The sequence below is a fragment of the Oncorhynchus gorbuscha genome, linkage group LG02, assembly GCF_021184085.1.
Source record: "Oncorhynchus gorbuscha isolate QuinsamMale2020 ecotype Even-year linkage group LG02, OgorEven_v1.0, whole genome shotgun sequence".
In the NCBI taxonomy this organism is placed as follows: domain Eukaryota; kingdom Metazoa; phylum Chordata; class Actinopteri; order Salmoniformes; family Salmonidae; genus Oncorhynchus; species Oncorhynchus gorbuscha.
In genome coordinates this window covers 52,358,736-52,371,667 of record NC_060174.1, presented here as the reverse complement: position 1 = coordinate 52,371,667, position 12,932 = coordinate 52,358,736, and the positions used below count along the sequence as shown (strand labels likewise).

Below are 12,932 nucleotides of genomic sequence, written 5' to 3'. Positions count from 1 at the left end.
ACTGCTGCTACATTTGTTGGGCTCCAAATCTAACCTACTGTATAGTCCCGGTGAACAAATCTTCTCTGTTTGTTGCTATATCTGTTGCCTGGAACCCCTTTGCAGGTGTTTGTCATCATATAGTATGCAAACGATCCACATAGGACACCAAAGAGCTTACTGAACGGATTGTGTTGCATGAATTCACCGCCATCCAGTGGGTGTCTTGTCACATTACATTTCAGTGGTACACCGAATCTACGTCAAACCAAACCACTCCATTTTATGTGTTGTCGTAACATAAATGTATGGAGTCCACTCAGATAATAAGTTTGACAGAGCATTTTTTGTTTGTTTTTTTGACAGGACTTTCAACAGGATATGTGTAAAGCGTACCCCAGAATATCTTATCAGTGGAATGAAAATTCTGTTATGCTCAGTGCTCTGTTATATCTAGTCACAATTTGTCACCACACATGTAATTGTGGGAAATGTAAACAATATTTTTTTTTAATGCAAAATAGTCCTGTGATAATTCCTGTATGTTCTGTTATGAGGTCACATAGGCAACTGCACAGGGAAGTCAAAAGTCAGAATTGATTTATTTAGCAATATCCTGATCGTCTGATGGCTCATAATACAGATTGTCTTTGGGAACGTTGCACAAATAGTAAACAATTACAATGGGTTATTTGTGGGGATTAGAGACACATGAGAATAGACAGAGAGCAAATATTTAGGGGACAGTTGACAGTTGGAGAGAGAATTTAGAAGCACTTCCTGTGGACGATTGATGGTCCGGCCTCCTCATACTCGTCTTTGCTGATCCACATGGCCTGGAAGGTGGACAGGGAGGCCAGGATGGAGCCGCCGATCCAGACTGAGTATTTACGCTCAGGGGGGGCAATCATCTACAGGGAGCGACAGTCAGTGGTTAGGGCAGAGTCAAATGTTGTCTATACAAAGTCGTGTCTATCCTAACCAGCCTTGCTGCACCAAAGGTACTTTAAGACCACAAAGTACTTTGAGGTACTTCACTTATGCATACTTTCTCTCAGTAATTGTGATGGTGGTGTGGTTAGGTCGATTGTCCATTATTACAGAGAATTCTCCATACCTTGATCTTCATTGTGCTGGGGGCCAGGGCTGTGATTTCCTTCTGCATGCGGTCACCGATACCTGGGTACATGGTGGTACCGCCGGACAAGACATTGTTGGCGTACAGGTCCTTACGGATGTCAATGTCGCACTTCATGATGCCATTGTATGTGGTCTCATGGATACCAGCGGACTCCATGCCTATGGGGATAACAAATAACAGTCTTGACACCCACATTCTGTTGAACTCCATGCAAGACAATAGAGAAATAGGAACGTTGGATTCTGAGTCTTGTCATGTGTAGTGAGGCCCCATGGGAAAAGAGAGGAGAATCCCAAGCTTATACTTAGTTCATAAGCATCATGTAAAAGACGATACATAGGGTATATCCTTAATGAATAATACATTTGGTTACATAATATGGACTACTTTTCTTCCTGCTATCCTGCATAATCTTTTCTACATTATTTGTGCTACAGCACAGTAGATCTAGCCTGGTCCCAGATCTGTTTGTGTTGTCTTTACAATGGCAGGAGTTGGTGAGACAACACAAGACTGATCTAAGTCCAGGTTATAGAACATTGTGTAGGTGCAAGGATTTGGATACTGACCAATGAAGGAGGGCTGGAAGAGGGTTTCTGGGCAACGGAACCTCTCGTTACCGATGGTAATGACCTGACCGTCGGGCAACTCATAGGACTTCTCCAGAGAGGAGGAGGAGGCAGCGGTGGCCATCTCATTCTCAAAGTCCAGAGCCACGTAGCACAGCTTCTCCTTGATGTCACGCACAATCTCTCTCTCAGCTGTTGGGATGGATAAAATAGTCTGTTACCCACCACAATAGACAAACAAGGTAACAACTGTTACATTTAGGGAAATCAAACCTACGGTGTATGTCAATATTGACAACTTTGAACAGACTCCTCAGCTAACAGTACAATAAATGGCTGCAGTTACTCTATTTTGCCAATAGAAGGCACTGTAAGTTTATGAGCAACCAACAGTGGCAAGGTTCAGTTGAACTAAACAGGTGTCATTAACGCTACATGTTAACTAGGTGAAAGGCTACATGAATATTCAAATGTAATGAAAAATAAGTCAAATACTTAAATTCAAATGTATATAGTTCTACATTGATATTCTATCATTACCGGTGGTGACGAAAGAGTAGCCTCTCTCAGTGAGGATCTTCATCAGGTAGTCAGTCAGGTCTCTGCCAGCCAAGTCCAGTCTCATGATGGCATGGGGCAAGGCATAACCCTCATATACGGGCACGTTGTGGGTCACACCATCGCCAGCGTCCAGCACAATACCTGCACAGGTCACACAGACACAACAACGAGCATCACGGTGGTCAATGCCAGGGTTGTCGGTTTGATTCCCAATGGTGCTACATATACTAACGTGTGATGCACTCGCTGTACTGTATGTAACTTTTTACTGTCATCCATTTTCGGGTGGATCAGTGTTAGGAGGCGCATGCTCACCTGTGGTACGGCCAGAGGCGTACAGGGACAGCACAGCCTGGATGGCCACATACATAGCTGGCACGTTGAAGGTCTCAAACATGATCTGCAGTAATGAAGGAGTCACCATGAGTCACTGAGAAATGTCCCACAAGGCACAGATGTCAGTCAGTTCATTGTCTAGTTAATTGATAATGCCAGAGAAACCGGTGTTTGGAGGACATACACCGTGCCAAACACCGGCTTTGAGGGCATTATCACTTTTATTCAACGGGTTGCCAACGTATTCAAATAGTAATTGACATATTTTCAATAAATGGAATTTCTTCATAGCCTTTCATCCTTCCACAAGACGTAGTACCGACACAAAGTCTAGTGTTTCTAAAGACGCGTTCGATCTTTTTCTTCGGTATCTATGAATACGACCCAGATGTTTGTTCTAAGTGTTTCCTTGCTATACTGCCTGGCAATGCTCTTATCCCTTGCTTGCTAGCTAGCCAACAACAGCTAACTTAGTCACATCAAAAAGTGCTGCCAGAATAACAGCAAAGTAGCTGCATTTGTTTAAGCTGTTTTCTGGTGACATTTACTTAGAAACATCCATAACAATGAGCTAATGAGGTGCAATTTTTCCTGGCATAGAACATGTGCACACTCGTCAGGACACTGTTGTTCAGAGGACCTAGACAACAACACAGCTACAGTAACACAATCACTTCAAACTTAATCTGTAAAGACTGCGTTACGTTGTACCTTTTTTCAATTGACATTTTTGTTGTTGTGTATATATATATATATATATATATATATCCATAAAAATTATGGCAGCTGATTCATTATTTCGACTGGCTGAAAAACGCTGCCTGCCTGTATGTCTCGTCCCGACTTATTACATTACTATGGGACAGCAGGTGATCGAATTTGAATATTGAAACAAATGTTGCAAATGTCGGGGAGACAGACAGCAAGGTTTATACAAATCTCCGCTGTTGAAAACAAAATCTAGATGCTTTTTATAATGAAGATGAAGTTTATAATTTGCCTGGCTGGGCTGATGAGACAGTGGATTGCGCAGTCAGATGGAACAGAGTAAATTGGCATTTTAACATCATAGATTTAGCTGGTGGCAACTAGACACCGGCTGGAATCTGGTTTTAATCAATCAGCATTCAGGATTAGACCCACCTGTTGTATAATTGTCAACTAAGGTGAATTCAACAAAACATTTTACCTTGTAATTGGATTTAGGATAAAAGTTGGGTAAGACAAATACAAAATGCCCTTACGTTGATTACCTTTTGCAAATCCAATCAGTTTTCCACATTGATTCAACGTCATCATATATATTTTTTTAGTTGAAATGACGTGGAAACAATGTTGAGTCAACCAGTTATTGCCCAGTGGGATATTTTTCATTAAACTATATCATAAGACTGATGGCCAAGTGTTTGGGTTTAAGGTATTAGCGCCCACCTGGGTCATCTTCTCTCTGTTGGCCTTGGGGTTGAGTGGGGCCTCAGTGAGCAGGACAGGGTGCTCCTCAGGTGCCACACGAAGCTCATTGTAGAAGGTATGATGCCAGATCTTCTCCATGTCGTCCCAGTTAGTTATGATGCCGTGCTCAATGGGGTACTTGAGGGTCAGGATACCTCTCTTGCTCTGGGCCTCGTCTCCAACATAGGAGTCTTTCTGACCCATACCCACCATCACCCCCTGGGGAAGAGACAGACAGGCATGTGTTATTCACATGAACAGAAGGTACAGACATGAACAACAGCCACATACCGTATTGATTTGTGAAATAGAGCTACAAATGACACACATTTAGGGTCTGTTTTCCCGGACCCAGATTAAGCCTACTTAGCTAAAGAAAAAACATGCTCAATGGAGAATCTCCATTGAAAGTGCCTTTTATTCCGGGACTAGACTTCATCTTTTCCCATGAAACTGGCTCAAACTCTAGTCTGATTTCCAGTCTGTTTGTGCTATCATTTAAACTACTTGTCACTCATTGTCATGCCGTGTTTGGCTTGACATTGATAGCAATGTAGTTGGTAAGAGCATAAACAGATCTTGAACCCGTGTGGAATTTTTATTGTTGGACATAAGATAATGTAAAAACACCAGGAAATCAGCTCCAAGTGATTTTATTCCTGATCAAAAATCAACGCAACATATAAAGTATTTTTCATAAGCTGAAACAAAAGGTACAAAAAATGTACAAAATGTACAAAAAGCTTATTTCTTTCCAATTTTGTGCACAAATTGGTTTGCGTTCATGTTAGTGAGCATTTCTCCTTTGCCAAGATAATCCATCCACCTGACAGGTGTGGCATATCAAGAAGCTGATTAAACAGCATGATCATTACACAGGTGCACCTTGAGCTGGGGTCAATAAAAATGTGCAGTTCTGTCACACCACACAATGTCAAAGATGTCTCAAGTTTTGAAGAGTGTGCAATTGGCATGCTGACTGCAGGAATGTCATTTAGAGAATTTGACAGTATGTCCAACCGGCCTCACAACCGCAGACAACATGTAACCATGCTGGCCCAGGACTTCCATATTTGGCTTCTTCACCTGCTGGATTGTCTGAGACCAGCCACCCAGACAGCAGATGAAACTGAGGAGTAGTTCTGTCTATAATAATGCCCTTTAGTAGAGAAAAAGTCATTTTGATTGGGTGGAACTAGCTCCTGAATGGGTGGGCCTATGCTCTCCCAGGTGCGCCCGCCCTGGGAGATCCATAGATTGGGGCCTAATGAATTTATTTTAATTTGACTGATTTCCTTATATGAACTGTAACTCATTAAAATCATTGAACTTGTTGCATGTTGTTTTTATATTTTTGTTCAGTATAATTCAAGAAATCCGTTCCCAAGTATTCCCACCAATAATAGAGAGAAACGTGATTGTATATAAACGTGATTATGTTTTAGTCAAACATTATATCTGTTTGGGCTTCTTGCGATCAATTTGCATGTTCCGGCCCCCCTGACTACTCTCCAGAAATAATCAGCCCGCGGCTGAGTCGAGTTGTTGATGATCCCTGCTGTAGGAGCAATGACCAACTAACAATAGTGTAGCAGCTCAACTTCAGGAATGACCCTGTGAATGACATGAAGAGGTAAAATGGGGGAGGGAGTGAGATGATGTCTCACCTGATGACGGGGGCGCCCCACAATGGAGGGGAACACTGCCCTGGGGGCATCGTCACCGGCGAAGCCAGCCTTCACCAGTCCTGAGCCGTTGTCGCATACCAAGGCTGTTGTCTCTTCCTCGTCACACATGGTTGAGTCCGGTTACTGTGGGCCTACACACACACACACACAATACACCAGTTGTCACCAGTAAGTCAAGTATGTCAGAGAGCAATGTGTTTCACACATGGCATATGGCCATAGCAAAATGAAGTGTTACTGCATTAACAGTTGCTGCCATTCACACTGGGAGCTTATTCTGTAGCACTGTCTGTCTGTCTAGTCTCTTCTTGTTGTTTGTTCATATATGCCATGCTAGCTCCATAACTCACTTTTTGTTTGACAAACACATTTATTGACTGACTTACTGTTTATAATTGTAATGCACACAACAGAGGACAGTGCTACATTTTGATTGCTCTAAGTGCTTAAACGTATTCCTGTAGTGGTCCCAATCCCAGACTTTAAAGCACAATAGCAGTTTTAAGAATCTTAAAGCATGGATCTGTATTGCATTTTGTATCAACTTTTTATTATGTGTAATCATGAACTCAAAGCAACATAAAAATGAATTTTCTATTTAGTCTTAGACGTTTATCGGGTAGAAATGTGGGTTCATACATCGCTCTTTTTTTTACACATTTATCTGTGAGAAATGTTGCTTCAGTCGTCACTCTTGAAACATTTATCGGTAAGAAATGTTGCTTCACTCATTGCTCTTTTCTCTTGCCAACTCAGGTCTGTTACATACTGTATGTTACAGTTGAATGTACTGTATCTTACATATACATGGTAATGTACAGGAAATGCAGTGATAATGCACTAATTGGATGTCGCTCTGGATAAAAGAAGAGCGTCGTCTAAATTACTAAAATGTGAATGTATTACTGAATGATAAATGATTATGATAATATGAGAATCCCATCGAAACAGGTTCATGAGAATTGCATGTGTGCAGGAGAATGACTTACCCTGGAGAGCTGGACAGGAGGCGGTGTGTTACAGTCCCTTGAGGCAGAGAGAGGAGAGTGCGCCTGGCTCACCTGCTCTCTGAATTTAAATAGGAGTACACAGGACCCACGCCATCACATACCTTCAAGACCTCGGGCCTTTTTAGGAGACATGTCACCCTTACAAACCAATGCGGAACTGAAAGGTAGAGTTGCCCTGTCCCACTACGGTTGTCACACACATGCACGCACACACGCACGCTCAAGAGTCTCATTTGGCTAATTTATAGCTGGGAGGTGGCACCGTGGTCTATTGTTGGAGGACTGGAAGACAGGTTGATGATGCGTTCGCAGAGAAAGGCATGTTGGAGGTCACTATAAATAAAGTCCGGTGCATCAGTCATAATGGAGACATGGCCCCTTGTCTATCTGACTGACGTTCAGACACAGCGTTACAGCCAGCCAATCAGGGCATGCCATGAAAAATGACAACCAAAGCCTCCGTGGACCACTAGCAGGCCTTCAAAGGAAGTATCAGAGCCTCACCCTGAATGGGAGTGGACAATAGTCATACACAAGACTGTTTTCACCAATAGAAATTTAGGACAGTCTTCACCAAACCAAAAAGTCAATCTCTCGTCTGGTCAGTGTTCAATAACCAGAGAATGTCCCTCAGGGTTGGGATAATTCCATTTAAATTAAGTTTATTCAATTCAGTCAAGTCGATGAGGGAATTTCAGTTTACTTCCAAAGTTGACTAAATTGAAATGGAATTGATTCCAACCCTGATGTTCATACAGTAAAAGGATTGTCCTCATGGCCTGTCAATTTAGTAGGTCTTTGCACAGTGGTAGAACACAGCAGACTGGCCTCACTGACCACAGTGTAACCTGGTTTCCCAGTCCCATTGATAACCACATACCTGAGGAAGTGGTTCAGAAGGGGACGACCAAAAAAGCAAGTGATTGTTTGAATGGTGTGGATAGGAGGGGAGTCCACAACACTTCTATTAAAAGGATTAGTTTATAGAAACATCCCCCCAGGTGCTCCCCAGTGGCCATTCAGTTACTGACGAGAAGACAATATTCAGATTAGATTCTCTATTGCCAGACACAGCACAGTGCTCCAATCCACAGAGACATGGAGAACGTGGGAAAATACTATTCAGATGAAGTAATAGTAGGAAGTTTAAGGAACAGGTTTAAGTAGAAAAAGGGTATTGAAGGATAAGTATAAGTCAAGCACATTGAGCCACACACATACACTAATCAGTTGGCATAAGGTAAGATTGTTAGCTAGCATAGAAGGTTCATAAAATTAGATTGCAGTTAGGATAGTAAGGTCATGTTATTTTAGAATGTGATCCAGCCAAGGTAGTTAGTTACACATTAGGTTTACTTGCATCAGTGTTTTGGGCAGCCAGATGTGGCGGAAGAGAGGTGGTTGTTTTGTGAGCTTATGGAGCATTGGGCTAATACCCTTCTTTTAACTCTCCTTGGCTATCTTATAGCCTCAGATACTTCCTTGCTGTAGTTTACTTTACACTACTGGCCTGTTTTTACTGTACAGCTGGCACAAATGAACTGGATGATTCAACGCATTAAATGCTTAGCTGAGGTACATTTCCGTGTTCAAATAAATCCATTCCAAAAGTCTTGTTAGTGTTTGCATTCAAGGTCAGGATTTTATGTAAGGGTATTAGCATACAGCAGTAAATTCACTTGAAAGTGACATCCAGAGTACAACTTATCCCTCAACATTTACGGGACATTTACGCCTAAAGTCATGGAATTTAATTGTAAAAATGTATTACTTTTTAATGTATGGTGAACACCACTGGTCATGATGTTTTCATCTGATTGTCAAACAAATCAGTTCAAAAAGCAAGTTTGTCTACTCCAAAATAAGTCCAGCATCTGAACGGTGCACTGTGCACCTGCCATTTGAATGGAAAGGGACATCTACTACAAACACCAAAAGTGTAATGACATTCAGTCTACAAAGTGGTGTCTATTCATTGATGCCTAACAGTGAAAAAATAAACATAGAAAATTATTCATAATAAATGTTACTGCAATTTGCAACCGGCTGAATCAATTTCACCAGAGAAAGCATCCGAGCGAGGCAAACAGCGCTCCTCTAAGTATCTATAGCCCACGTGTCTGATGCTGTCTTGCCAAAAATAATATGACATGTCCTACTCTGTTTGTCCAGACAGCATCAGATACATGGGCTACACATACTAAGATAGAAGGGAGCCGTTTCCTCGCTCGGATGTTTTCTCCGGTAAGATTGAGTCTTGTTGTCAAAATTATCAATATATTCAGAGACGACCTATCAGATCTCAGAATATCTGTGGTGGCCACTGGGGTGGCCAATCAGATTTCAGGGGGTGTCACCCCCTGGACACACCACTGACACCAGCAGCCCAAGTTCTAACATTAGATTAGACCATTCGATTTTGACCCCGAGGTTGTTAGCCTCGTAAAACAGACTGACCGCTGCGATCACCATTGTTTTACTTCAGTCAGGTTGACCAGGCATGGTATGGAACACCTTTCATGACTTACTTACTCTAGCAATGGTCATCAACATTGTTAAAAGGTTTGAAAAACAATTCAAATAAATGCAACAGTTAGACAATGGAGGAAGATACTCCACACCTTTTGATTTAAAAAAATCCATCAGGTATTGAAATCATTATAGCACTGTAACGTCTGCTTCCAACTCACAATCTCAAACACGTAGATCTGCTGAACGCAGCTCACTCTCCAGATCCCAATCACCTGAATTATGATCACCTGTTCACACACCCGTATGTCATTATCACGCACTATTTAGTTCAGTTCTTTGCACCCCATCGTTGTGATGTATTGTGACACTTCTGGAGACTTATATTTCCCGCACTAACTTTAAACATTAGCTATCTGAGCAGCTAACCGATCGCTGCAGCTGTACACAGCCCATCTGTAAATAGCCCACCCAATCTACCTACCTCATCCCCATTTTGTTCTTAACTAACATCAAGGCGGTGGCCCGTTCCTGTAGGTTCATGCTCTACAACATCCGCAGAGTACGACCCTGCCTCATACAGGAAGCGGGGCAGGTCCTAATCCAGGCACTTGTCATCTCCCGTCTGGATTACTGCAACTCGCTGTTGGCTGGGCTCCCTGCCTGTGCCATTAAACCCCTACAACTCATCCAGAACGCCGCAGCCCGTCTAGTGTTCAACCTTCCCAAGTTCTCTCACGTCACCCCGCTCCTCCGCTCTCTCCACTGGCTTCCAGTTGAAGCTCGCATCCGCTACAAGACCATGGTGCTTGCCTACGGAGCTGTGAGGGGAACGGCACCTCAGTACCTCCAGGCTCTGATCAGGCCCTACACCCAAATAAGGGCACTGCGTTCATCCACCTCTGGCCTGCTCGCCTCCCTACCACTGAGGAAGTACAGTTCCCACTCAGCCCAGTCAAAACTGTTCGCTGCTCTGGCTCCCCAATGGTGGAACAAACTCCCTCACGACGCCAGGACAGCGGAGTCAATCACCACCTTCCGGAGACACCTGAAACCCCACCTCTTTAAGGAATACCTAGGATAGGATAAAGTAATCCTTCTCACCCCCTCTCCCCCCTTAAAATATTTAGATGCACTATTGTAAAGTGGCTGTTCCACTGGATGTCATAAGGTGAATGCACCAATTTGTAAGTCGCTCTGGATAAGAGCGTCTGCTAAATGACTTAAATGTAAATGTAATGTAAATGTAATTTAATTTTATGTTCTTTTGAACACCAGTATTTCTCCTTGCACATCACCATCTGCTCATCTATCACTCCAGTGTTAATTTACTAAATTGTAATTAATTTGCTACTATGGCCTATTTATTGCCATACCTCCTCACACCATTTGCACACACTGTAAATATATATTTTTTTCTATTGTGTTATTGACTGTACGCTTGTTTATTCCATGTGTAACTCTGTGTTGTTTGTGTCGCACTGCTTTGCTTTATCTTGGCCAGGTCGCAGGGTTAAATGAGAACTTGTTCTCAACTAGCTTTCCTGGTTAAATAAAGGTGAAATTAATAAAAATATTCGGAGTGCTGTGTTTCCTGTAATGTAATCCTCCAGTGTATGATAGTTTTGGCCTGCCTCACAAAACGATGCCTTTTGCCTATTCTCTGACTCTACTTTAGCCTATCGGATTTCCTGTTATCAACCTCTTGCCTGATCTCCCGGATGACGTTACTAGCCTTTTCCCTGCCTGTACGGTTGCCTTTTTGGACCCCCTGTGTATGAGCTTCTGGTTTATTTGATATTTCGTGTTATAATAAAGAAAACTATATGTTCCTAATTTGCATAAATACACAAAAATACAATATTTGCATATATGGAAACATTAACGTAAAGGGGTGGCAGGGCTGCAACCACAAAAACGACCTGCACTGTCTTGATTGCCTCAATAATTACTGTTGTCACGTTCTGTTGCATAAGTCGACAGCAGGGTACCCTCAGCTTAAAAATCAACACGCTTGGCTCTAGATTACACCTATCTATACATTGTTTGCGACATAAGACCGCTATAATCAGAGTGTTCCTTTTTGGAAGTTCCTTTAGAAATTTCAGCTCGTCTAATTTGTAAACATTACAACTGTATCAAATGATAGCTTTTTCCAGCCATTACCGGGGTATGTTTGACAGGCCATTACAAACATTTCCGCGGGCGTAACGCTAGCAGAAGAAGAAAAAAATGACAGGCACAAAAAGCACGAGTACGGAAGTGTCGCAGGAGTCAAATGAAACCAATCAATCCAGCGAGATTTGAGTGACAAGTGGAATTTGCACCCCTCAAGACACAGGAAATAGATGGCTGGGGAAAAAAGAAAGCTCCTCAGGTGGACGGGGCATGCGCGTTGCTACTTAAGCACACAAAGCCTTGACCTCTTACATTAGAGGGTGACACCTGGTCACATTTTGCTCTCCTGTCCCCTCCTGTAGGAGTTATATCTGGGCCCTGACTTTTCCCTGAACACAGGACCTGGTCCTTCATTTTGCTGGATCTTTACTACAGTATTCAGCTGGTTCTCTAAAACAGTAACTACTAGCGTCTCTTTGGTAGACAAAATACACACAAACGCGCACAGTAGCCTATTGTTTAATGAGGATTCCTCTTGTAGAGTCCTATTGCCATGAGATCATGTGACCAAAGTCCAACTTGTACCACCGCCAGCCCCTCATAGTCAGCATTCCCTCCCACTAGAAATAGCACTGCCATTATTTCCTCAAATGGTTTCCTAGGATAGGAACAGCTTAGTGGTACGAGCACTGAGCATTAGAGTAGCCTGTGTTGACTGCCTTCGTTATTGGAATTTGAAAATGAATTCAAATCTACAGGTAACTTCCAAAATAAAGGAAACACCAACATAGTGTGTTAATAGGGCCTCGGGCCACCACGAGCCACTAGAACAGCTTCAATGCTCTTTGGCATAGATCCAACAAGTTTCTGGAACTCTATTGGAGGGATGCATACCATTGTTCCATGAGAATTTTCCTCATTTGGTGTTTTGTTGATGGTGGTGGAAAATGCTGTCTCAGGCGCCGCTACAATATCTCCCATAAGTGTTCAATTGGGTTGAGATCTTGTGACTGAGACACACACACACACCCTTTAAACACCTCTTTCAAAGTCACTAAGATCTCTTCTTCTAGCCATGGTAGCCAAAATAATGGGCAACTGGGCATTTTTATACACCCTAAGCATGATGGGATATTAATTGCATAATTAACTCTGCAACTACACCTGCTTCTAATATACTTTGTATCCAAAGTTCTCAAGTGTTTCCTTTATTTTGGAAGTTACCTGTACTTGGTCAAAGCACAATGGTGAATGGTTTCCCTTGGAAAATGTTGGGAGTTTTTTTTCTTCTAGACTGCAATGGTGTTTGGAATTGGGATGGGCTTTTGGATCTGATACATAGTGGTATGGACCAAACGTATGGACACAATGCCACAGAAAACTTGTCAATCATCATGAATCAGTTACTCAGAAATGCTGATTTAGTGTAAAGACAACCAGAGAGACTCACAATACAGCGTGGTTTAAAACCAGTCAAGACCAGACGTACAAATACATCATTGGTCAACATGCAGTGCACACTGACATACCCCTTGTTGTTTAAATATAACCTCCATTACGTAACTTTATGGGAGACAGTGAGAGAAACCTTGTCACGGCCGTTGAATGA

General features: G+C 42.4%; 1 protein-coding gene across 1 annotated transcript; it reads right to left on the bottom strand.

Annotated features, from left to right (window-relative positions):
- Positions 1-562: 562 nt before the first annotated feature.
- Positions 563-6,872, bottom strand: acte1 (actin, epsilon 1). The gene is made up of 8 exons (XM_046312828.1): positions 6,716-6,872; positions 5,706-5,857; positions 4,018-4,257; positions 2,566-2,650; positions 2,230-2,391; positions 1,690-1,881; positions 1,097-1,278; positions 563-890 (listed from the first exon to the last, which is right to left on the bottom strand). The coding sequence occupies exons 2-8, from the start codon at positions 5,832-5,834 to the stop codon at positions 747-749; spliced, it is 1,134 nt and encodes a 377-aa protein (XP_046168784.1). The 5' UTR covers positions 5,835-5,857; positions 6,716-6,872; the 3' UTR covers positions 563-746.
- Positions 6,873-12,932: the final 6,060 nt, after the last annotated feature.